Genomic DNA, 27,096 nt, shown 5'->3' with positions numbered 1-27,096 from the left:
CAACCTGTATAATACTATGTACATACATTTTGGTTTCTTGACTCGTTTGCCGGTAATCTGCTATTAGATCTGTCTCTTAAAAATATATATAATTTAGTACGAAAGGTATCTAGAGTTAGACCAAGAGAAGTCTGCAACGATTTTGATAGCACACACGCAGTGAAAGTGTCATAGAAGTTTGACGATTAAACTAACATTTGCACTGCGTGTGCTATCTAAATCGTTGCAAACTTCCCTTGGTTCAACTCTACTAACCTATGGGTAGTCAGTAGGTAGGTATTTATAGTGTGGGAGACGCGTATATTAATTGTCATTCCTTTTGTTCCATTCCAGTTTTATTTTGTTTTTTTTTTTTTTTTTTTTTTTTTTTATAATTACTACCTTACATCTTTACTTAAAAGTAATTTCATTCAAAGTAATAGTTTAGTTGTTATTCTGTGTATAAATTAGGTATCCTTCATAAAATTTATAAGACAAGAAAAAACTTTTTGTATTTTCGTTGGACGGTCCAACTTGGCCCTTTATGAATAACAACAGCAAAAATACCTAAGTGAATCGACATTATTCAAAAATTTTTTTAGGTTAAATTTTATTTTCTGTTGTAGAATAAGTTTTATAATTATTATATGTAACAAATAATCCCAATAAAATACAATATCAATCCACAGCGCAGGCATCGTCGTAGTTGCTACACACAAAAATAGTAACACATGCTTCGTCAAAAAATACAACTAAAAAAAAATTAAGTACACTAACATTAAACACCTTATAACATCAAATTAACGTCCATTTTCGACCAATCATTCACAGGTATAGCATGGTCGTTATTTCAGGCGAGCCAGCCAAGCATGCGCCGAGTGCACTGACCTTGTTCTAAGGGCAGGGTTAGCCACGCTAAGTGGTGGCCATCTTGAAAAGGTAAATAGCAGAACACTGTCCATGTTAATCACAACCCGATAAAAAAAAAACTAAAAGAAAATGCCATTAACTCGAAATTGGGGTTGATTTTTAATGCGAAGTGTGTGTGTGACTTTAAATACTGTAATTAAGTACATGTACCTACCCTTTTGCTTTTAAGAGATGGATTTTAAGCAAGATTTCAACTATTCAAAACAAGTGTCAATATTGTAAAAATAGTAACTCTTTTGTCAGTCCAAATCCATACAAGCAAAACTAACGAGGTTTTGAGATAATCCGATAACTAAAAATAAAAATAAACAAAAAACATATAAGCTGCTTTGTTAGATATTAACTTCTAATATCATTAATTGCTGTCAATATTTGAAAAGTACATAATATGAAAATAGTTTGTATTTAGATTAATTGTAATTTTAAGTTGTTTTTATTTATTGTTTTTGACAAGTTTTTGCAGAAATATAATGTTTTGTAAAAAAATGTGAAAATTGATCTAGACACAGATCAAACTTATTGAAAATTAAATAAGTTCCAGCAATTTGTAAACAAGTTAACAACTTTATCGCTAAATAATAGCGCCCTCTAAATCTGCGTTTGTAGACAAATACCTAACGATCGAGATATCAAGTCGCATCAAGTTTTAACTAGGTAAGGTTATACTTATATAGCAGGGGTTCCCCATAATACTCCCTTCTGACCCATTTTCAGCCCGCCATCTTACCAGAAACTAGTTTTTGACAAATTTGAACCGTATCTCTGACAAATTGAGTGCATTTTGATTTGACTTTAGGGACGGGATGGAGTGGTGGCGTTGTCAGGAGTTGCAATGTTACAGCAAAATATTGCTTACACGTGTTGAGGGCATTGAGCTCTAGATTTTATGAAGATTAAAGGATTTTTCTTCCTTTTCTAGTTAGCAGTTAAGAGAAAATAAGCTTCATAATTCTTGATTTATTAATGGAAAACTAAATGGTTCTAGTTTCGACTTAGATGGTATTTTTTTAATACATACATACATAAATATAATCACGCCTATTTCTCGGAGGGGTAAACCAAAAAAGTTATTTAGTTATTTTTTGTATTTTTTTTTAATAAGGATGAATGTGAATTCTCGGTCGTTTTCTACATTTAGTGAAAATTACTTACTTGTAGGTTTCTACCTACTATACACTAAAATCCTTCAATATGTTAAAAAAACTCCTCTTCTACAATATACCTACCTAATGTAAAATTTCGCAAATAGTAATCCTAGTCACACGAACACCAAGTACCTAGTATTTTTGTATGATATAAAACGCAAATGAAGCCTGATGGTAAGCAATTACCGTCGCCCAAGGACACCTGCACCACCAGAGGTATATCGTAGGTACTTATTAGTATTGGTTGTTGTAGTGGCAACAGAAATACATCATCTGTGAAAATTTCATCTGTCTAGCTATCATGGTTCATGGGATACAGCCTGGTGACAGACAGAGAGACGGACAGAGGAGTCTTAGTATTAGGGCCCCGTTTACCCTTTGGGTACGGAACCCTAAAAACTATTGGGAATGTCGGGTGGGCGCTGTTTGCGTAAATGCGTGCGTTTGACATCTATCGGTGTGGGCAACAAGCGGAGGCCGGCCGCGTCGGGAACACAATTGATTCGGTCAAGTTGTGTTCTAAGACAAACAAATTATAGCCAGCATTCAATGAATAAAGATAAGATAAAGATAAAGATATTTTATTGAGTTAATAAAGGTATAATAATGTAGTATGATACCTTTGGGTATGGTGCTTTACGCACACTAGTGTCCCATCCCCTCCCCCTGACGCAACCCCCCCTTTTAATATGAAATATGTCCCGGTTGACGGTTTGACGGAATGCTGGCTATAATTTGTTTTTCAAAAAACACAATTTGACCGAATCAAATGGTTTATTGAAAATTTTTGAAAACTTCGTCTATGTATTTGTACGTGGAAAATAAAATACGCATGGTACATAAATACTAACATATTACTGTGAATATTGTGACAAATTTAATGGCAATGTACAATGTAATTATTACAGAGAAGGCGAAAATAATTTATATTTTCTCCAATCTTATCTTGCAATACCTAATATTATGCGAAATACAGACTTTTCTTTTTAGATAATTTTCTGATCGGTATCATAACAACTATTTAGCATATAATTCATTAATCAAAGTAACAAAATTTAAGACGAGACAAATGGATGATAAATTGAAAAAGGAATAAAACTGTAGGTACAGTCAACTGTAAAAATAAGGGTGTAGCCAACTTATTCAAAAATATGTCCCATAGTTCTTAATTCGCTGACATAAGAGATATGGGACATATTTTTGAGATGATTGGTGCACCCATATTTTTACAGTTGACTGTACACACGAAAAAAAAAGCACGATCTATATTTTAACGTTAGGTACGTTTGAAACCTATGTAACTGTTGAAAAAAAATAGCTGTTTCATACATTCTGGCTGTGATTCCGCTGATTTCTATGGGACAGCCAATTTTTTTTCGCGATTTCAGCATTGGTCTCATAATAAAAGTTGTTCAGTATGACCTGTATATTCACTACGCAGAGTATGGCTGGTGAATAAAATTTCCTCCTGTATACAAAACATCAAAACAAAACAACATTTTGTTCAGCAAAATTATACTTTATTAAAATTAACTCGGAGCGATACCTAGAATATGGGAAAATCATCGATAATTTAGTAAATTTAGTTTATTGATATAGGAACTCCTTACATGGCATTAAATTTTGCATCCGAAAATCCGATGTCTGGACTGGATATAATATTCCCCCTATGAATTTGATAGAATTACTTTAAAGCGAAGAACACGTCGAGTCTATCAACAAGCTTTCTCATAAAAAGCTGCTACCTACTTGTTAAAACACAAACTACTTGTTAAAACAAGGCCTAAGTGGATTATCCACATAATGACACGCCATTATCTAAATGAGATAGGCTGACACGAGAACAATGTATAGAACCTGACAATGCCAGTTATTGTGGGGTTTTGGACTCTGTTACAATAGGATTTGAGTACATTTCACGTTGAGTGGCATGATGATGAAGATGGGTAGATAAATGAGATTACATAGTGTGTAGGGCACTCAATAACCATGGCGTGTCGAAGCGCAAAACTAAGAGAAAGATAGACATCTATAGTATTTTTCAAACTCGATGGGTAGGGTGACAGATGCTATATTCATATAACTTATAGCCTAAAAACGCTAAATTTCGCAAAATTTTAATGAAATGACACCTATCAGCGTACCCATCGAGTTTCAAAAATAGCAATAAAAATATACAGTAATTACTTTGGTTTTGTTACATTAAGGGTCGGTTGCACCAACTGTCACCGTTAAAGCTTTCGCTAAATGTTTTTGTATGGGAAATTTCATATTCACTGCTGTTTGACGTTAATCAGTCTGTTAAATGTGGTTGCTGCAATCGTGCCTTAATCTGTCACAGAGCCTTAGTGAAAATTGTAGCTCAAATATTCATCAGCAACATAGGTGTAAAAAGTGGGTAATAAAAGCTAACATGTTGTACCTAAGTGGTTTCGTAACGTCTTGACACTTTAAGTATTATATGTGACACTTTTTTGAGAGCACTCACGTTCAAGGTATCATGTAAGTTGACGTGCGAATGTCGCTATGTAAATCCTGACAAGATTTTGTTTGGCTTGGCTATGTTGTGGATTTTCATTTGTACTTATTTATTTTATTTGCAAGGAGACCCTTTGACAACAGACGTTGAAAGTCATCGATGAAAACAAGAAGAAAAGATTTCGCAATTAGGTGTAAATGATTTTAACGCGATAATGCCAAAAAAGATTGTCTAAGATGCAAGAAAAAATATTTTGACTAAAATAAAACATTTACGTACATCAATAAAAGGAGGAAGGATTGCGCAGCATTTCATTAAACAATTGGCGCAATTTTAGGTTAGGTGGTTTAGGCGAAATAAAATCTTTCCAAAAGTACGATTTTATTACTTTTTTTACGATAAGCAATTCAAATTTGGGTATAAATGGATTTCTTATACAGTTTCCATTCTGATATTTAACTCCCCATTCCATAAATAACGATACTTTTGCCTAAATTGTTAATTGAAAGTACCCTCAAAAAATACTATGAAAATTTATACTTAGTCATGTTTTTAAAAAAACACATGCATTTTACTTTCCTCGTATTCCAAATTAAAAGTAGAGTATTTAACTCGGGTGAAAGGCATCATTTCAGCCTGGGACTATTGACGCTCTCACTGCGTTCGAGCGCCAAACTACCTCGGCAGAAATGAGTGCCTTTCATCCCTTGGTTTGTAACAATCTACTATTCCCGCATCGCGCCGAATGTTTTTAAATTAGTCGTTGATATGACCGGTACCTATATACTGACATTTTATTTGACTCTACATAACGGACAGTCAGCAATACTATTTGCTTACCATCTTTGCATACAAACTTCAGACTTCTATGCAGAGCGGGTCACTTTTTTCTGAAGCTGTCTGTACCTATGCACATTATTGTCATATATTTATAAGCTGCTTGTAGCGACACTATATCAGGGCCAAATGTAATCTTGCCAGGCTTTAATATTACTCAAATCTTTTTTAGAACGAAATTCTGCATGATGGAAATTCCGATTCGTATTGCTTAATTAATCTGAATTCTGAAGATTCCTATTCTCATTCAAGAGGCTGTCATAGCTATCAACTATATTACAATAGAGTTCATAAATATGTATCCATCTTTTCACCTTATTGCAATGGATTAAGGTGAAGAAGTGTATACATACTTATGAACTCGACTATACCAAAGTGAATGTCCGTGGAATCTTATGTGATTTCCACTGGCTCACTTGCATTAATGGTCCATACATTAGTAGCGTGCTGGTGCTGCCGTAATTATTTGCAGTTTAATGGCTGCAACAAAGGGGTTAGATCTTCGTAATGCAGTACCTACATTTTACTTAATATACTAACATTAATATACTCGTACATATCCGCAGGAGTGGAAAGACAACTTAAGGATGCCTCATGTTAAGGATGAGTCACGTTATGGACCGGGCCGGAGCTTCCGGCGCATCGTTTTCCATGGAAAGCGTCACATGATCACCTGTCAAGCTCCGGCCCGGACTAGCAATGCACGCACGAGAACTTTCCAAAGTTGCGAAACTTTCCACATGAGAATTTCTCGGTAACTTCTGAGAATGTTCTCGAGAACGAGAATTTATTTATTTATCGTAGTTTATACCATGAATATTCACGATAGTTTAGGTGTAGTATCCCCCATAAAATTCCGACTTTTGGTCTACCGCTTCCAGTCAGAAAAATGTATGACGGCCCGGCCAAACGGTCAGACCTAGGTGGGGGGTGCTCGACCAAATGTCATAGAGGGACCCTGGCAGTTTTTGACGCGGCCATGTTTTTTTCAATATGGCCGACTTTTTTTTTAAATTTTTTCCTAGCGTGCTGAAATTTTGGTCACGGAATCTCGGGGTCCCCTAGATACCTATGAAAAAATTTTTTTTGGAAAATTACTACAATTGCGGGAAAACTGGCCACTTCTATTTTGTATGGAAACTTTTAAACGGTGCGTGATAGGTGGGTGGTGCTCGACCAAATGTCATAGACGGCCCCGAGACAAAACAAACTGCATTAAAAAAAATCAAAATAGCCGACTTTTTTTTTAATTTTTTCAAGTTGGTCCGAGCGCGCTGAGATTTGGCATGGCGGGAGATAGAGGCCTCTAGATTCCTATGACAAAAAAATCTGTTGGAAAAAATTCAAGATGGCGGAACAATAAATTTCCATGTTGCAGAATGTTCTGAGAACATTCTCGAGAACGTTTCCGCTTTTTGGGAATGTTCTCCAATTTGTACATTGCTAGCCCGGACACGTGTCTAACGTGAGTCATCCTTTAGGCCGGGCGGGGTCCGGGCCGGAGCTTCCTTCCGGCGCTTACTTTACTATGACAGATGACCGGTGATCACATTATTCTCTCCATCGTAAACGGAGCGTAGGAAGCTCGGTAAGGACCCTTATTGTATAGACAAGAGGTTAAAAGTAAAATTATAAATGTTATATACTCATAATAAGCCCGATAAGGTAATCTATTAAATTTCAGTATGCTTTTACGTGCTAAAGTTAAGCAAATTATGTGAGAGTAGCAGAAAATGCCGAGATAATCGAGTTCCTCAGCTAGTTTAACAAGAGTTTATTAGCTTTTATTTTATTCAGGACAGAGGAGGATAAATTCAATTTCTTTGAACCTTTTAGTTTAGGCACAGGCTTGAAGCGCTGGTGGCCTAGCGGTAAGAGCGTGCGACTTTCATTCCGGAGGTCGCGGGTTCAAACCCCGGCTCACACCAATGAGTTTTTCGGAACTTATGCAAGAAATATCATTTGATATTTGCCAGTCGCTTTTCGGTGAAGGAAAACATCGCGAGGAAACCGGACTAATCCCAATAAGGCCTAGTTTCCCCTCTGGGTTGGAAGGTCAGATGGCAGTCGCTTTCGTAAAAACTTGTGCCTACGTCAAATCATGGGATTAGTTGTCAAGCGGACCCCAGGCTCCCATAAGCCGTGGCAAAATGCCGGGATAACGCGAGGAAGAAGAAGAGTTTAGGCACAGGCTTCTCGCCGTGCCGCCGTGCTGATCTCGATGACAAGAGCATAATAAGCTTACTTGGGGTGATAAGGTTATATACAGACTTCTAGGTTATGACCAAACTGCGTTATCAATTAATTAGCTAATTTAGGGTTTTATTTTGAGTCAAAATTTTGTTGACTAAAGTAATTCATAAATAAATATACATTTTTTTAAATATTTACTTTTTGTTTTCTTCAAAATAGCTTAGGCGTCCTGTGACGATTACACAATAAACAGTACGACGCAACTACCCGCTAGCTTCACTCCGTGGAGAAGTGTCATGGCGGCGGGTGGCTGGCGGAGTGCACGAGCAATAACAGTTGTTTCATTTGATCACCCAGTACACAACGGAGCCTGGACGTCACAGATGGCGACGAGGGTAAAATATTACAAAAAAAATACGGAAAGGAAAGGTAACGGTGGCGGAAAAAAAACAAACCTAAGGTATGGAAATCCTAACCTAATAGCTACCGTATTTGTCCATTTCCTCCCGAGCTGCCGATTGTATTCAGGTAATACAAAATTTTGGGCGAGGTGATATTCAGTGTAACGAGTGACGTACGGTTGTACATAATGCGAAAATTTGTTGACTGTTTACATAAGAACAGTGGTTAACTTTACAACTATTATTGAGTAAATAATTGATGGTACGTAGCTCGGGAGGAATGTTTACTAAGCAAAGAAGAAATATACGCGTGCTTATTACACTAACTCTTTGACAATGGCTACTGTGCTAGAGCCTAGTTACCAAATGTAAATCCAAAAGTGTAATCAATGCAAGATAGATCAATAATTGGGGTCACTACAAAAAATAATGTACTCATGTTACATTATTCCTATGATGTGGCACCGACGTATTAGCCATGAATATTTCCATGAAATGACAGAAACGAATATGCTGATGGTTTGCGTGTTACAAATACAGATGGTACATGGTTTATTTTCTGACTCAAAATCGTATATTAGAATTCATATGATATAAAGGGTAAATAATCAAACTACCTTCGCGGAAATCATAATTATTATGAGTTGTGTATTTACCGTTCATACTTAAAATATACCGACCTACTTAGTCGTGTAATCAAATACTAAGATATTTTTACATGAGGGAACGTATAGAGAAACCTGCATATTAAGTCGGTATAGTTGTATACATTTTATGGACCTTATGTCCTAAAAGAAATATTGTTCGGTTAAAATAACCAGTTATAATCAATTGAAATGCTATTTATAGCACGATATGGGTATGAATCGATGTTAACTTAGTGTCGAATTAACATGTATTTATATATACATAGGTATGTGCTGTTTATGATAATAAACAATGCTAGCAGGTAACGGACCAGTTAAATTATCAAGGACCGTTACGATGTCAAGTGAGTCAAGAACATAGATAGCGTACTTAGACTGATGAATGCCGAGGGCTTTGTTATTGTTTTACTGTAGGAGTAGACACGTAAACTCAGCATCAAATGAATTGAGTAGTAAGTCGGAGTCGGACTAACAAGAAAAATAAATTGCAAGAAGTAAACTGTACATCACATCTATGCTGCAGTTGGTATAAGTAATAATTAGTAGGTTGAAACGTTCAACTGGTACTAGCAAAACAAATAATTAGTAGGTTGAAACTTTCAACCGGTACTAGCAAAACAAATAATTAGTAGGTTGAAACTTTCAACCGGTACTAGCAAAAAATAAAAAATAAAATTAGTAGTTGAAACTTTCAACCGGTACTAGCAAAACAAATAATTAGTAGGTTGAAACGTTCAACTGGTACTAGCAAAACAAATAATTAGTAGGTTGAAACGTTCAACTGGTACTAACAAAACAAATAATTAGTAGGTTGAAACTTTCAACTGGTACTAGAAAAACAAATAAGTAGTAGGTTGAAATGTTCAACTGGTACTAGCAAAACGAATAATTAGTAGGTTGAAACTTTCAACCGGTACTAGCAAAACAAATAATTAGTAGGTTGAAACTTTCAACCGGTACTAGCAAAACAAATAATTAGTAGGTTGAAACGTTCAACTGGTACTAGCAAAACAAATAATTAGTAGGTTGAAACTTTCAACTGGTACTAGCAAAACAAATAAGTAGTAGGTTGAAATGTTCAACTGGTACTAGCAAAACGAATAATTAGTAGGTTGAAATGTTCAACTGGTACTAGCAAAACGAATAATTAGTAGGTTGAAATGTTCAACTGGTACTAGCAAAACGAATAATTAGTAGGTTGAAATGTTCAACTGGTACTAGCAAAACAAATAGTTAGTAGGTTGAAACTTTCAACCGGTACTAGCAAAACAAATAATTAGTAGGTTGAAACTTTCAACCGGTACTAGCAAAACAAATAATTAGTAGGTCGAAATGTTCAACTGGTACTAGCAAAACAAATAATGAGTAGGTTGAATCTTTCAACCGGTACTAGCAAAACAAATAATTAGTAGGTTGAAACGTTCAACTGGTACTAGCAAAACAAATAATGAGTAGGTTGAAACGTTCAACTGGTACTAGTAAAACAAATAAGTAGTAGTTTGAATCTTTCAACCGGTACTAGCAAAACAAATAATTAGTAGGTTGAAACGTTCAACTGGTACTAGCAAAACAAATAATTAGTAGGTTGATTGTTCAACTGGTACTAGCAAAACAAATAATTAGTAGGTTGGAACTTTCAACTGGTATTAGCAAAACAAATAATAAGTAGGTTGGAACTTTCAACTGGTACTAGCAAAACAAATAATTAGTAGGTTGGAACTTTCAACTGGTACTAGCAAAATAAATAAGTAGTAGGTTGAATGTTCAACTAGTACTAGCAAAACAAAAGAAATGATAAGCGAAATCATAACACTTACCTACGATACAAACAGAGAATAATTAGTAAGTTGAATGTTCAACTGGTACTAACAAACCAAAAGAGTCAAATGTACCTAGTAACTAGTCTAGTAGACGCGATAGTGGTGGTTGGTACTAAAACGATAGGACCTTTTGTTATAGGTCGTCCAAATTAGTACAACATAGTACTTAAAAGTAAACTGACGCGATATAGTGTTGGTTGGTACTAACGATAGTATCTTGTTTTAGGTCATCCAAAATGTCCTAGATACCACCATTAGATGGATTCTTTAGCCGACCAAAACTTAATAGGGAGGCAAAATAGTCATTAACTGACATTATGTTAGTATAGAGTGACCTCCTATTATGTAATGTATTTATTGAATTCGAAATTATATAATAAGCAGTTAAGTGCCTCTGCCTAATGTTCCAGTTAACTTAAGGCGTAGGTATAGATGGATGGCCTCGGGAATAGGCATATCTACTAAGGTAGATTCGGGATAGATTTAAATTATACAAAATAAAAAATACGCCAGTTGGAAAACATTTCCTGTAAAGCATTACAATTTAACCTTCTTCTAACCTATACCCGTATCATAAATTTACTGCATTTTGCAGATGTTCGTATGGGTAAGAACTTAATGTATCAGTTTAAATAAAAACGAACAAAGTATATATAAAAATATATTATACGACGACTTTGACGGTATTCCGGTTAAAGATTGTTGTAGCAATCCTGTTGGAACAGTTAGAAGACAGGTTAAATTATAGTTTAAGAGAAACAAGCAGGTGACCAGGATAAGAGTAATGATGCATTCTGCGTAAGTAGCCGTGGAAATTGTGGAACACAGAGGCATGCCTAAACTGCCCAAATAAAACCTATAAATAGATGAGGATATACAATTCTTCAAAATCGTATATGACCCAGATTTCATATAATAAATCCCAATTCCAATCTATTTTAGAGCCGGAATACATGATTCTATAGAATAGTAATCAGGGCAAAGCTCAATTACAAACCCAAGTACAACAGGTACGTAAATAGACGCTGGGCCTGTCATAATACATCATGTCATGAAGTACCTAAAGTCAATGCTGTAAAAACTGAAGTGGCGATGCGGGGAGCCTTACACGGTGAGGAAGCACCGCTTACTTGACTAAACTACGAAACTATACCCAAGGCAACCATGACTAAGGTACTAACAGAAAAAACTCTAGTGACCAGCAGTTAACCTAATGTCTTGTAAATAGACATACGACTTTTGTCGGTTAACCATTGTAGATGACGAAGTCCCTTTTTAACTACCTAGGTAGTAGGTACACCTACTCAGATGAAGATGAGTGATGTGTGTGATGTGATGACTAATTATAATTAAGTGTAATTAAAAAGGCACTTTACCGGAAAATATATTTCCTTATTTCAGTCACATGCATAAACTTACAATAATTAAGGATGCCAAAACGCTTAGGTATGCGGTTGAGACAATACATACATTAGAAATTATACATAGTCTCAGAACCGATACATTAAATCAAAACAGAAACAAATAACTAAATACTGTGTGTAGGTACATTCCTACACATTATAAAATAAAAACAATAAGTATTCGAATTAACCGTGATTTTGATCGCTCTCAATGACAGTTTGCCTGATGTTTAATTTGTTGAGGCTAACAAATTAAGTAAAACTAGTAGATTAAAGTTGTAGCTTGAACCACTTCATTGATCTACCCAAGAGTACACATTTATTGTACTAATTGAGCACTAAGACTCAAAAGACCAAAAACCTAGGTCTTATCATTTAGAAACGTTAAACGTAACGATAAAATGGTAAAGTACCTAAACATTCGAACTGTACTCTGGTGTACTCAGTATTTCATGGGATCATGGTTAGAATAATGGAATTCCATTGGTTCGTTGGGAGATGTTTATTGAAATTAAATGACATACTTACCAATGGCAGGATATAGGAAGCAGACATACTTACAAGGTGTATACCTATGTTTCAGGTTTATAAAATATGTTGCAAGTAATTGAAATAAACCGATGAAAAAGTGTATAAGTACAAATAATAATATTTATGTGACAGTCTGACAGTAATTATTGTGGAAATAATAATACAATACTTACTGGTCACAATTTAATTGAAAAATCAGCTTTCAATTAGTAAAGTGTAACATAAATTGTAATTATGATTCTTCGCATAAGTAAGTTGCTAGAATAATATTACATTCGATATTATATTTGCTGTGTTACTTTTTGAGCAATAAAATGAATAAAATAAATATTTGGATTAATTGATGTCAAGATTATATTATTCAAGTATTATAATTAAAGAACGATAATTAGATATGTATGCAATGCAATTAATAATAATAATGGTCAAATAGGCAGGTAAATCTTAGTATAGGTACCTACAAATTAATAATATATAAATCTATTTATATAGATTATTGTTTGCTTAACCTATTCACAAGTAAAACTAATCATAGGTACTTGACGTGGTACCTCTACAACGAATGTAACATTTCTACTTTATTTGACCTTGGATTTTCTACATGTATTTTAAATTGCATTATATATATTAACATCATACAAGACAAGTAAAACAGAGTCAATCAGTTATTGCCAATAAGTAACTAATGTCCAAGGCGCTTGGCAACCTTACAATGTTATTGTACCTAAATCATGAAATAGGTATTAATTAGTAAAAGATTATATTGTATGCTAATGGAAATACCTGGAAATATGTAAGCATCAAAAGGAAAATGTAGTAATTAAGGCGTTTAAAGTAAATCTTTGAGTTATAAGCAATTGAATAAAAAACTCAAAACTGCAAATAGGAGAAGGAGAGGGACTGACACCTAAGAAGAAATTGTAAAAGTAAAATAATAGTTTTACAGATTTAAAGGCTTGCTAGTGTTGGAAAATATTTATTATTTAACTGTTGTAAAATGAATACATCCACACCTCGCCGAGTTTCTTACGCCGGTTCTTCTCGGGTCTGAGGTTAACCTTTCCGAACCGGTGGTAGTATACCTAGATTGGAAAAATAAATTAACCTAGCGAGTATAAGATAATACGATAAACTGAACTACTGTTGCATGATAAATATATAAAGTAAAATAAATAAATCATTATAAAAAGGGAGAGATGTGACGATTACACAATAAACAGTACGACGCAACTACCCGCTAGCTTCACTCCGTGGAGAAGTGTCATGGCGGCGGGTGGCTGGCGGAGTGCACGAGCAATAACAGTTGTTTCATTTGATCACCCAGTACACAACGGAGCCTGGACGTCACACGTCCGACACTGCGGGACTCCCCCCCTACGTTTGTTATGCCGCCCCTTATTATTAATTATCTGCAACATTATAACGGGGTAAATTCTGGCCAACTGCATCAAGTCACTGACCTTCAAAATCCTGTTCCGTGTAGTCATGGTGGGTTTGTTTCCTGGCCGCCGGGTCCGTCGGGGCCTCTTCATCGTCAGTCCTCGTCTCCATGTTCCAGGGTCTGCAACAAATGGAACATATGCTATACACGAATTCTGGTCTTACAGAATTTGAGACAATATCGTGGTCATAAAGTGGTCGTTCGTCGATCGACTATAACGAACGAAATAATATCGATATTAGTTACAGATTAAGGATGACTCACGGTAGACTGGGCCGTGCCCGGGCCGGAGCTTTCGGAGCTTACTTTTCTATGACATGACAGGCGATCACGGGATGCTTTCCATAGAAAACGATGCGCCGGAAGCTCCGGCCCATTTCATCAGAAGTATCCTACAGGCCACATACGAGTTTTCATCTTCGATCGTTTTTCAGTGCAAGTGCCGCGCTGTGCACCGAACGGGATGTGGTATCCAAGCGGGGCTCCCACAAAATTCTCTGGACTTCTTGTGCAGACTGCAGCTATACTGGACAACTTAAGAGGTAGGATACAGAGTGATTTTATTATGTCTGACCATACTGTGGGGGATGAATATGTAGGTTAAACTGAACAACTTTTATTAGGGGGCCAACCCCCAAAACGCAAAAAAATCTGCTATCTCACACATTTCGATGAATCATAATTATGTCAACGTTACCGATGGAACAGCAGATTTTTTTTTCGCTATATATCAAAATCGATTCAGAGGCTTAAATAGGAGCCTGACACAGCCTCTAACATACACAGGTATGCGGGGTATGCCTATTATAATTAATGTCATTAACGGGACTAACGCGATTAAATTTCATTATTTTACTTTTTTCCGACGTTTCAGCCAGGTTTCACTAGCTGTGTTCACGGAAGACTGACGTCCCAGCAAAATGTCAATGGAGTTATTGATAAACAACACTAAACTACCCGATATTAGTTAATATAAATGTTCGGGGTAGACAAATAAATTGATCTACACGTTTTTGTTTATTGTCCACGGCACGACACGCAACCAGGCGTGGCTCACTCCGCGATTTCGTCGCTTTGCTACAGGTAGCTAAAAGTACATCCGTTCCACACCAATTTTGGGGAAAGCCATAAGCCGCGCGTGGCGCTGTTGCCACCTAGCGGCCATATCTGTGCTGATCGTAACAGACGCGTTTTGTTAGAGAGTGAGTCTTCTATACCTAGTACTATTTTTATTCTGTGACGCAACACTAAAGTATCCGCACACTGTTGGTCCGAAGATATCTATAATAGATCCCACACACAACACGCGAAACACACACACAACAACGAACAACAAAACAAACCAAAATACGAGAGTTTAAAGTGTTAAATAGGTATGCCTATGTTTGACAGTACACCATTACAGAAAAGAGTGCTAGTATTTTATAATTAGGTACTAAACTGAAAATTGGAAGCCAACTGCACAGCCCCCCGTAAGGCATGTTTCGCCCCAACGTAACTTTATTTCCAACTCAGAAACATTAGCCAGTTTTATTGCAAAGGGTTAAAACTCATTCCCATTCATGAAATCTCATGGCAAACGAAGTTAATTTTAGATTTTAATTTAATCCAGACACTCTTAAGGAGATTAATGATTAATGTACATACATTTGAGCACCAATTACCCTTTTATAAGCCGTTTTAACACGTTCCGCGCGACGAAAGCCGTAAGAATCGCACATATATCGGAAACGTGACACGACTATCAATGTGAGCCCTTCGTAAAGGCTTATTGGAAATATTTAGTAGGGTTGAGTGACCGGTTATATGATAATGTGGATATTTTTCTCATAACCTTTACCTGGGGATAAGGTCCAGTCTTTTGTCGTACCTAGTTGCAATTTATAGTCAAACTCTATTTAAATCCTAAATAATAATATACGATTTTGATTTGATCTGTCTATAATTATCAGAGTTGGCCGAACGCTAATTGCAATTGACTATTAACCAATACAAATTGAACCGTAAACGGTATCGGACGGTTACAGTTTACGGTTCAATTTGTAATGGTTAATGGTCAAAAATTGTCAACTGCATTAACGTTTCGGCCAACACTGATAATTATATTATATATTCATCATGGACCGGTACCGGGTATATTTGGATTTTGTGCACCATAGTTTCGACCACTAAGTGGATTTATAATGAATAAGGTTTCAATCGATTTAATGTATGAGATGAGATTCTATACCTACCTATAACACATGAGAAATTTATACTCGCATTGTTGTTTTCCAATTCCAAATGTTTTACTAGCAATTGAAGCGTATAAAAGTAAAGACATAGCAGTTATAGATTTCAATTTGCTTTTATTCCATTATCTGCTAAATAATTTGTTGGTATAACATTAATCTTAGATACTTATAATGGATAGGTACATATTCACCTCTAATCACTCACAACCTAAAACTGCAATTTTTATTATCAAAATATCCAGAATGCAATAAAATGAAAGACTTTTTACACAGGCTTCAAGGCAGCTGGAGCTTACAAGAAAAACTTAGCTGCAATGGATGTTAAAAATAAAAATAATCTAAAGAATCATAACAAGTTCTGAACTACTGTGACGAAGAAAATATCGCTGACATTCAACACAGGTCGGCGCTGGAAAGCTGTGAACTTTTGCATTTTCATTTGGATTTGAAAGACTCACATCACCGGGTCGCTACCAAAGTGTGTCACTCTCTGATGTGATTATGGGCCCGATTCGGATTTTGAAATAGACATCTATTAGACATCTTTTAGACATCACCAAGATACGATAACGATATGTTTAAGATCTAACCTGTCAAATTTGACATTTGCGCGATTCTGGAGATATACTGTTGAACGATTTCCACAGGATATGACTTAGAGATCCAATTCACATCTAATAGATATCTTACTCTATCTAACGTAAAAGTGACATTGGTTGCCAGAATTGCGCTGCAAAAGAGAACTAGTTGATATCTAAACTATAACGTATCTAGAATGGATCTAGTACGTGTCGTCTCTTGTGAATATCTTGAAGTTCGAACACGGCAGTTTGATTATAATGATACTGAGTATGGTTAGATATACCTACATTTTATACATGAGGTATGTTATTATGGGGTCTCTATTAGTGTAGTAAATGAAGCAAGTTGTTGTATGGAGACCCATGCATTAATTTCTCAGTCGATGAAATTTAGCTTGGTTATTGTATAGTACGAGCCGAGACTAAAATTATAAATATCCAAAAAAAAAACACTCCTAAGTTAGGTAAAAATACAAATCTGATTATATATTGAACCGAGTAATTCGTCAGTCCAAAATTATTTTACAAAATAAGTTATTTGTATCAGTATGTGATACTAGAAAAAAATCTAAAAGTTTTGTCAAACATGAGAATATTTTTTTATGATACTTCCTTTTTTTGACGCTCATTTTCATCGGAAAATTGCTCTGTCATTTTTTTCTTCTTATATGATCTTAGAATATAATTTGGCGCAGTGGGTAAAAAAATCCAAAAAAAATGCGTATCGAAATGTATGTATTATAGAACTATTAAAAACTGAGAGTGGAAAATTTTTAGATTTTCATTTTGTAGGTATAAAACGGCAATAAAATGGCATTCCAGTGAAAAAATTAGACTGAGCAATTTTCCGGTCCAAGACACGGCAAAAAATTTTATTTTATCAATACTGGTATTTCTGCTGGGATATTTTTTTGATATTTCATATATTGTTGCAATACGTTACATGAATATGTCTGGTGAAGAAAGTTTGAACGGAGCATTTTTCCGTAAAAAGATATTAACGATTTAAGACTTTAGGTATTTACTTTAATTCTATTATTATTATTCTTTGGAAATGTATACAATACTTTTTATTTATTGATACTTTTTCATACTGTAAAGTTTTTTCTGGCTGAGGAATTACTGCGGGGTCCACTACCTTTATTTACTACACATTGTTTCCCAAAAAGTTTTAGGTCATATTTATGTCGGTTGCTTATTTAACTAATGAACTGCATAATGCAATGCAAAAATTTAAGGTGATTGACATAGGTAGATGTTGTTAGCGTCCTCGGCGAATAAAAATGGTTTAGTTACAAAAGAGAAAAAAATAAAAATATTGGTGATATTTTCTCCTAGCATTTGAGAAAATTTACAAGAGATGTGGATGTTAAATTTTCTTGCACTTAGCAGCAGTATTGTACTTTTCCATTAGATTTTGAAACGATACTTAACTGCGGAGTAAAAGTGTTAATGTTGACTTTGTTACTGCTTCCCCGGAGTAAAGCATGACATTAAATATTTTACAAAATATTTAATGTTGCTTGGAACTGTATGGCAGTTACGACCTTATCACTCAGACAATAAAGTCTAAATTAAACGGAAGCTGGGCCGCCATAATCCGGGATTTATGGTATTCCGCCAGTTTTGTTTCAAATTTTGTATTTCATTTTATATTTTGTATAGGTACTTTTAAAGTATAAATTTAAAGTAAATTGTATTTACAGAGTGTTCTATAAATGTTCTAAGACATTCAGATATTTAGAGGCAAGAGAATTATACTATAGGTAAGCTATTGGCAAAATTATAATGAACAAAACCGGACAAGTGTGAGTCGGACTCGCCCACCGAGGGTTACGTACTTTTTTTAGTATTTGTTGTTATAGCGGCAACAGATATGTATACATCATCTCTGAAAATTTCAACTGTCTAGCTATCACGGTTCATGAGATACAGCCTGGTGACAGTCAGACGGACAGTGGAGTCTTAGTAATAGGATCTCGTTTTTACCCTTTGGGTACGGAGCCCTAAAAACGATTATATGGAATAAGAATAAAATTTAGGAAAATTGAAACAGTACAAAATGCCCAATATTTAGGATAATTGATGGCTGTTGTTCTGGATTCGAGGCCCCAATTTCGTGGACAATATAATTATAAATATTTTGCCTGGAACTTCCGAAGAGTTTCAAATTTCCCAATCTCTAATACCGGTTATCAAAGTCGTTACAAGGCAAATAAATTTTCTTACAGCCATATTGTGTATTGGGATATTATACGGGTTATTACATCAATTTTTTCGCTGGACACTTTCTGCTATCTGGCTGTTAAGAGCATTCTCACATTAGGTATTATCCGATCCGATGTCGGATGTCGGATGACTCTTGGAGAAAAGCAGTAAAGTCTGTGCGGAAAGAGAACAGTCGTAGAATTATGTACCTATCTAACCTATTGGTTAACATACATTTCACGACTCTTCTCTTTCCGCACAGACCTTATTAGAGAGTGCCCTTGTTTTGCATGATGGTCTTGTTTTTGGTTTAATGTTATCTTTTGAAGAAGAAACATTAAAACAATGAACAAATAAATTTTACGGCTTTCGGGTCGCATCCGACATCCGATTTCGGATCGAATAATATGAAAACGCTTTAAAAGCGACAGGAAAACAACATACAGGTAATACCTTTTTCCGTCCATCTCGGTAGTGTCCAGGGACAGGATAGATATAATATTCTAATAAAAACTCATATCTGATATGATTTAAACCAGAGCATCATTCGATTACAGATTTCAATCTAGGTATCCAGCCGCAACATACAATTTATCTTACGACGAATCTTTACGTGCAAGACAATGTCACGCGCATGGCTATTCGCATCCCTTCCTTACAACCGCAATGCAGTAACCGTCTACTGAGTCTATACACATTTACGTCGTTTTAACATTGGCGAGTAGTGGTGTTATCCGTTGATTGCATCGTAAAGTCAGAGATAAAACTAATCAAGTAGGTAATCAGGTGTTTCCGCGCGTGCGGAAGAGAGGATTGAGGCCCACGCCATGATACGAGGACGTTGGGACTTTCAATTATGGTTTGAAACTTATAAACCTACAATTGAAAATTGTACTTAAATTAAATTGGGAGTTAAAATTCGGTCGCGCCGAATAGAACAGAAAAAATCGTTTTGGATAAATTTGCAAAATGACTAAAAATTCGGTCAGAACCCTTATCAAACACAGACGAGAGTTTAATTTATAGTCACAATATATAACAGATTCAGAAAAAAATATTCAAATTCAGTACCTTTTGTTTTAATCGAAAAACATAACCGGCCAGTCCCACGTCCCAGATGCCACATTGAAACAAATATACAGGGATGTTTTCACGGTCAAGTCTATTCCATTTACGAATACGTTTGGGACTGTATCGAGTACGAAAATAGAACGTTATATTTTTTTCGGGAAACGTGGTCACGTGTGTGACATATTGATATTGCCAGTAGTATTTACAGGTAGTATCTATAATCGATATTTAAAACACGCCGTCTTTGTATAATGCGAGTAAGCCGAGTTAGGTAATATAGAACTAGAGCGACCCGCCTCTGCTTAGCATGGGTAAACCTTGCATTGATAGGTGAAAACCGCATGAAAATCCATTCAGTATAGTTTTTGAGTTTATCGCGAACATACAGACAGACAGACGCGGCAGGGAACTTTGTTTTATAAGATGTATAGATAAAATAGACTGTATGAATTTATAACGAGTTCAAAAATGGGATGTAATTAGATATTGACGCCATGTATTCGTAAATCACTAACTATAGTCACATACCATACATTTTCTATGCATGAAACAAATAAGCCTTCCATACTATTTCCTATAGGCAGGACATTCATAGTTTAAAAAAAACAGACTAAGTATATAATTGTCCAACATTTTTTAAGTGAGACACTGAGGGGGAATCCTAAACTATAGAAGATACATTAAAGCTGTCATAGAAATCTTCTATGTTATATTAGTTAATTAATTGATTGCTTATAATGGTTTTTAAATTGTGTAGTGCTTGACATTTGTATAATTATAATCAATTGTTATTTTCCTACTTGACGATCATAATGTAAATTCATATAGATTAGTGTAAAATAATTAATATTGTAATTTCATATTATGAAATAAATTAATCTAAATCTATGCTCCATCTATAAGGTATAATCTGTGGATTCAACAAACAACAAACCGTAATACGATATTAGATAAATATAGAATATCAAGTGAAGTGCCAACCTCGCAATATATCAAATGAGTACCGCGTTAAGGGTTGCCAAATGAGTGTGCGTACACTGCGTATTTTCCAGAAATAGTTGTTTCGATTTCTGCCATTGGCAATTTTTACCACTTTTCCTTTTCCCTATTCCTATGGCAGCTCTCCACTTCCCCCTGTCGGTTGCTTTGTGGAAAGCGTTGCTTAGTGTGATGTCCATCTGGGCGGATATTTGGTCACACCATCTCGTTGGACTTGGTCCTCTAGACCACTTTATTATTGCTTTATTTTTCATTGCTAACCATTCGCAAAATATGCGATATTATTATTTATTTTTCAATAGCTTTTGAGAAAAAAATTAAGTGGTGGTTGCGAATGACAGAAATGGCAACTTGGAAAAACGATTTTAGGAAAATATATAGTAGGTACACACTCGGATATTACATATAAGTACCAACCTCTATCATTTTTAGAGTTCCGTACCCAAAGGGTAAAAACGGGACCCTGTTACTAAGATTCCGCTGTCCGTCTGTCTGTCACCAAGCTGTAACTCATAAACCTTGATAGTTAGACAGTTGAAATTTTCACAAATAATGTATTTCTATTGCCGCTATAACAAGAAATACTAAAAACAAAATAAAATAAACATTTAAGTGGGGCTCCCATACAACAAACGTGATATTTATTGCCGTTTTTTGCGTAATTGTACGGAACCCTTCGTGCGCTAGTCCGACTCGCACTTGGCCGGTTTTTGTATAGGGTTTTAGGTAACATCTTTTCACAGTTAACTTTTCTCTAATTTCATCCAAGTTTGTTGCTGCCGATAAGAACGTAAGTACTGGTGCTCGACGCGGTCCCAGTAATACATGTCATCTTGAAACTTAAGTCATTGTCAATAGAGGTGACAGCAAGGTGTCATCTATTGGGCATTAGCATCTCGAGCACTAATAGTACGTTTACCTTACATCTTTTTCAATCTGATCAGGGGGCCTAGTTAAGATGAAAATCGTACATCAACAAACGCCAAACGAAAAGAAACAATGTATCGAGATGACAGATGCTACGAAAAGTCACGTGACTACTCCCATTTCTATTAACCTTTTGGACGCCAATGACCGATATATCCGCACCGCAGGTTCAACACCAAAGACCGATTAATCGGTCACAGACCACAGAGCAACATAGACCTACGTGCATATGCATAAAGTTCAATTTCAGTTTTGACACTTCGGTGACGTGGAGTCTGAGTGACAGCTTTTGTGTTTGACACGGCGTCGAAAAGGTTAATTAACGACGTTTTCTATCAGCGACTGTCATATTGGCTAGGTCCCAGGGTACAACAACTTTACTCGTCGCAGCATGGTTGCATTTTTATCGCCTGTCACTATGCCTGTCACTTTCGCACTTACATACTTGTTAGAACGTGACAGGCATGGTGACTTTGGTGACATGCGATAAAAATGCGACCATGCTGCGACGGTGAGTGGTAACCCTGTACCACGTAAGTCCTATACTCGAACCTCCCGTAAATGGAGCGAGTTCGCTGCAAATTTTCAATTTCCCTCGCTACTTACTCGATCGTTCCTACCATTAATTGCCTTAAATATTTGACGGCTACAAAATCAAATCCAGAGATTAGAATCCGTCTATGCTAAACTGTGGACGACAGTGTGGTATTAAACGTCATATTTTCATAAATATCTGGGAGACCGAGCTTTGCTCGGAAAACATATAAAAACTTTAAAATGCGCGTTTTCCCAGAGATTAGACCTGGCTAGATCGTTTTATCGCCCCCGAAAACCCCGATATAGCCAATTTAATCGTAATCGTTAGAGCCGTTTTCGAGATCCCCGCAATAAATAAATAAACAAGAATTGATCGTTTAAACATACTAGACTTGAGGTTTATGGTGACACTTCCACAGTGCAAAATTAGCTTAGTTCGAATCTAGATACATTATATAATTTAAAAACAACCGTGGCTTGAAAGTAAGTCTGCCTGCTTGCAAAAGACGTTTTTTAGAAAAAGAAGATAGGTGAAGAAAAATTAAGAAAATCCTATGGTTTGCCTGGCTATATATGTAAGTAGGTATCGTAGCCAATGGTTGCTTGCACCTGCAGCAGTGTTTTGCAGACTTGCCATATATATATGCGCATAGCCGACCCTGTTTAGATAAATTAGGGAATGGTAAGTAGTTGTTTATAATTTTTTCCTCCTATTTATTTACATAAATACACTTTGTTGCTTTGCCTTAAAGCATATAAAGCATTCCAACAAAACGGTTTTATAATTATTCAATATAAAATTAGGCTTAATATATAAATTATAATCTTACCTCTCCAAATGAGCATATCGAACATATCTGTAATCATCATCTTTAAAATAAACACTTCTATACACCATAGTCAACAGACACTGGCAAGCAACAAACTGTTTCTTTAATAACTGGCAGTTAATAAACGCATGAAGAAAATAAAATTCGATTTTCAAATTTAACGTCCGCGCTTTTAAAAGTGTAAACATCGACTCGGCTGGATGCCGGGTGGTCAGTTAATAAAGTGCATTCAGCCAGTGATTAGGGGAAGGTCGCAATCGTGGTTTATTAGCTTGACTATAATAGTCCGTCAAGAAAAGTGGAAAATTATTGAGGGCGCCACTTCCTACGTAACTGTCACATTTTTGACGTAAAATGCTTAAACATAGTAACAATTTAGTATGGAATTTTTTTAGTTCCATTTTATTTAATTTCTAATATTTTATGTCGCCTGAGTATGTTTGTTTTAGTCCGATACTAAATAATCGAGATTGTACACTTCTTGCGTGGCAGCAGACCGATACCTTCCGAATGATTCCAATCTGATATCAATACTGGGCACAGACAAGACATGCTTCAGACTGAGCATAGTAGCTCTACCCCCTCTGCCACGCATACGGTAGTTTTACTCCATTTTCGAGTCGAAAGTGTCTTTGTGTGACGTCCGTGTCTTTGAACGGACCAATCACGGCACGGGACCTCGCTCACCTCGTCCCCCGCACCCCCGTATTTTTGGCAGCATCGGTTTCATGAAATAATTGCTCTAAACTCCGTCTAGAGGATGGAGGATCGTGTGCTACTCTGCAGCGGCGCCACCATAATGAATACCAATGAATTATATAGTGAAATGATGTACCTAAAAGGTACATCATGTACGTATAATGTTTATGGCTGTACCTGTGATAGGAAACGAAATAATCGACAAAGAAAGTGGCGCCGCTGGGGAGCATACTCCCCAGCGGCGCCACACAGTACTCATAGATAGAAATGATATTAGCTATTTTTTTCTTTTGTAAATTGATGTACTAATGCTGTTTATTACGTACCTATTGAAAAAAAGAATTATTTTGCATTGATTAGTGATTTTATTTACATTTTAATTCCGCGTTCCACCTTAACGGTATGAGTTGTAAGAGAGGCGCGCGGGTGAGCGAGATGGAGATAGAAATTCTTCCCGCCGGACCGCGCTCCCGCGGCCTGTTCCGATTTTCAATAATAAATATTTCTGTTTTTGCTTTCGTTATGTTTCTGTGTCTGTACTTCTATATCAAAAGGAAAATTATATTAAGTACGTTGTATTTTTTATATTTAAAAGTATATAATTAAATAACATTTTCTGTATGATAGTTTCAGATAAGAATTTTATCTTGTTTCATTGCGATTTTCAGTAGTCGGGTTTTAGTTTTTGAACTTATTTTTATCAATAATATTTTTATTTTGGCTTTCGTTATGTTCATGTGTATGTAAAAAGAAAAATAGTTATTGGTTTTACAAGGGGGCAAAGTGTTGTTTAACCGCTCGTGCTAATATTGATACCCGAGCAAGCGAAAGATTCCAAAATTATATAAAAAAAGCGAATTATTGGTTCGAATAATCGAATCTTGAGCGTTGCGAGGGTTTTCGCGACACAACATTTTTCACCACACCAACCCGACGAAAATACTAAATGTAAAATATCAAAGAAATAAATAAATAAATATCATAGGACATTTTTACACAAATTGACTAAGCCCCACGGTAAGCTCAAGAAGGCTTGTATTGTGACCACGATACACATATATATATATGTATATCGTGGTCTGAGTACCCACTGAATACCCAGTATATATATATAATTATATATAATATATAAATACTTAAATACATAGAAAACATCCATGACTCAGAAAAAAATATCTGTGCTCATCACACAAATAAACGCCCTTACTGGGATTCGACCCCATGACCATCGGCTTCACAGACAGGGTCACAACCCACTAGGCCAGACCTGTCGTCAAAATCAAACCAAATCAAATATGTATAAATGTTTTTTTTTAAATATATTTATCGTTCATTATAATCATTAAAAGTCAATTCTACCAGCCAGCATAAGTTAACAAGTTCAATAGAGTTAGACCAAGAAAAGTCTGCAGTGAATTTGATAGCGCACGCAGTGCAAGTGTTATTTATATGTCATAATTTCATAGAAGTTTGACGTTTAAAATAACACTTGCACTGCTTGGGCTATCAAAATCGCTTGTTAACTTATGCTGGCTGGTATAATTGACTTTTACTATACGCGATATAATCCGTTTTAATAGTTTTATTTCATGAGTAAAAATCGCGGTAACCGAAGACTACATATTATAATACGTAACGTATAAGTTAACAACTCAAAACTTGCATTAGGTAATTTAATTTTCACCACACCAGCTTGGAAAGACTTACTTTGCACTTCAAAAACGGATAGCAAAGTTGCACTTTGCTATCAGTAATTCACGTGTGAGGCAAAGTAATCAAATGAAAATTTTGAGTAGTTTTCTTATGTTTACTGGTAGAATTGACTTTTAAATGATGATTTTCGATGATAAATATTTAATAACATTCATTTGAATTTGATTTGATTTGATTTTGTTTGATGTTTTACATTTAATATTTGCTTCGGGTTGGTGTGGTGAAAAATTTTGTGTTTCACTCGGAGGCAAATTTTGTTTAACCCTCGTGCTTTGAAACCCTCGCAACGCTCAAGATTCCATTTTTCGAACCACTCGCTACGCTCATGGTTCAATTTTGGAATCTTTCGCTTACTCGGGTATCAATATTAGCACGAGCGGTTAAACAACAACTTTGCCCTCTTGTAAAACAAATAACTATTTCACTAGACCAACTGGTAAAAAGGCTCTCTTGATTGTTCAAACATTTTGTTTGATATTGATATCTTACAGTTCATATTTTCTCGGGTTGGTGTGGTGAAAAATTTTGTATTTCACTCGGGGGCAAATTTTGTTTACCGGCTTTAACGCTCATGCTTTGAAACCATGCTTTAGCTTGAAAACGAGCGGTTAAACCACACTTTGCCCCTTTGTAAAACCAATAACTATTTTTCTTTTTACATACACATGAACATAACGAAAGCCAAAACAAAAATATTATTGTTAAAACAAAGTTAAAAACTAAAACCCTACTACTGAAAATCGCAATGAAACAAGATAGAATTCTTATCTGAAACTATCATAGGGACTGTCCATAAATTACCTCATCGATTTTTGACGATTTTCGACCCCCCCCCCCCCCCCCCCCCCTAAAATCATCCAAAAATCATGCTTCGAATGACCCCGTTTCCTCCTACATCATGCTACCATCATCCGATATCCAGACCCTAGCGAAAGATTCTATAATAATTCTAATTTAGAATCTTGAGCGTAGTAAGGGATTCAAAAGCGCACGAGATGTAAATAACTTTGATCTCGTGTAGTACACAAAATTTTTCACCCTAAGCAGTGAGAACATACCTAGAGGGACAGACATAATAGAACCCAAGTATATCGAACTTGTATTAGACCCCGTATGTTGAAATGACATTTGACTATAAAGGTCACTTGAATGTCATTTTGTCTCACTCAGTGAGCAAAATCGCATTTTGCTCACTGTTTTTAAGAAGCAAAGTACCCTTGTTCGAGCTGCTGAGGTGAAAAAATATTTATTATTGAAAATCGGAGCGGGCCGCGGGAGCGCGGTCCGGCGGGAAGAATTTCTATCTCCATCTCGCTCACCCGCGCGCCTCTCTTACAACTCATACCGTTTAGGTGGAACGCGGAATTAAAATGTAAATAAAATCACTAATCAATGCAAAATAATTCTTTTTTTCAATAGGTACGTAATAAACAGCATTAGTACATCAATTTACATAAGAAAAAAATAGCTAATATCATTTCTATCTATGAG

At 35.8% G+C, this 27,096-nt stretch overlaps 1 protein-coding gene across 8 annotated transcripts in view; it reads right to left on the bottom strand.

The window, feature by feature from the left end:
* Positions 1 to 27,096, bottom strand: part of LOC134790904 (sodium bicarbonate cotransporter 3) — a 131,162-nt gene that overhangs the window by 46,828 nt on the left and 57,238 nt on the right. For 3 of the 8 annotated variants that reach the window (XM_063761898.1, XM_063761899.1, XM_063761900.1), the window contains exons 1-2: positions 23,194 to 23,403; positions 13,826 to 13,926 (exon numbers count right to left, since the gene is read on the bottom strand). In XM_063761898.1, coding sequence (XP_063617968.1) covers positions 13,826 to 13,926; positions 23,194 to 23,381 — 289 coding nt within the window. In that variant the 5' untranslated portion in view covers positions 23,382 to 23,403. Of the gene's footprint in view, positions 1 to 13,825; positions 13,927 to 23,193; positions 23,407 to 27,096 lie in introns of those variants that run through there. The other 5 variants (XM_063761893.1, XM_063761894.1, XM_063761896.1 and 2 more) reach the window with 3 other exon arrangements.

The sequence above is a fragment of the Cydia splendana genome, chromosome 5 (genome assembly GCF_910591565.1).
Source record: "Cydia splendana chromosome 5, ilCydSple1.2, whole genome shotgun sequence".
NCBI lineage: Eukaryota > Metazoa > Arthropoda > Insecta > Lepidoptera > Tortricidae > Cydia > Cydia splendana.
The sequence above is the reverse complement of the archived record's forward strand: the minus strand, read 5'-3'. Positions and strand labels throughout refer to the sequence as shown.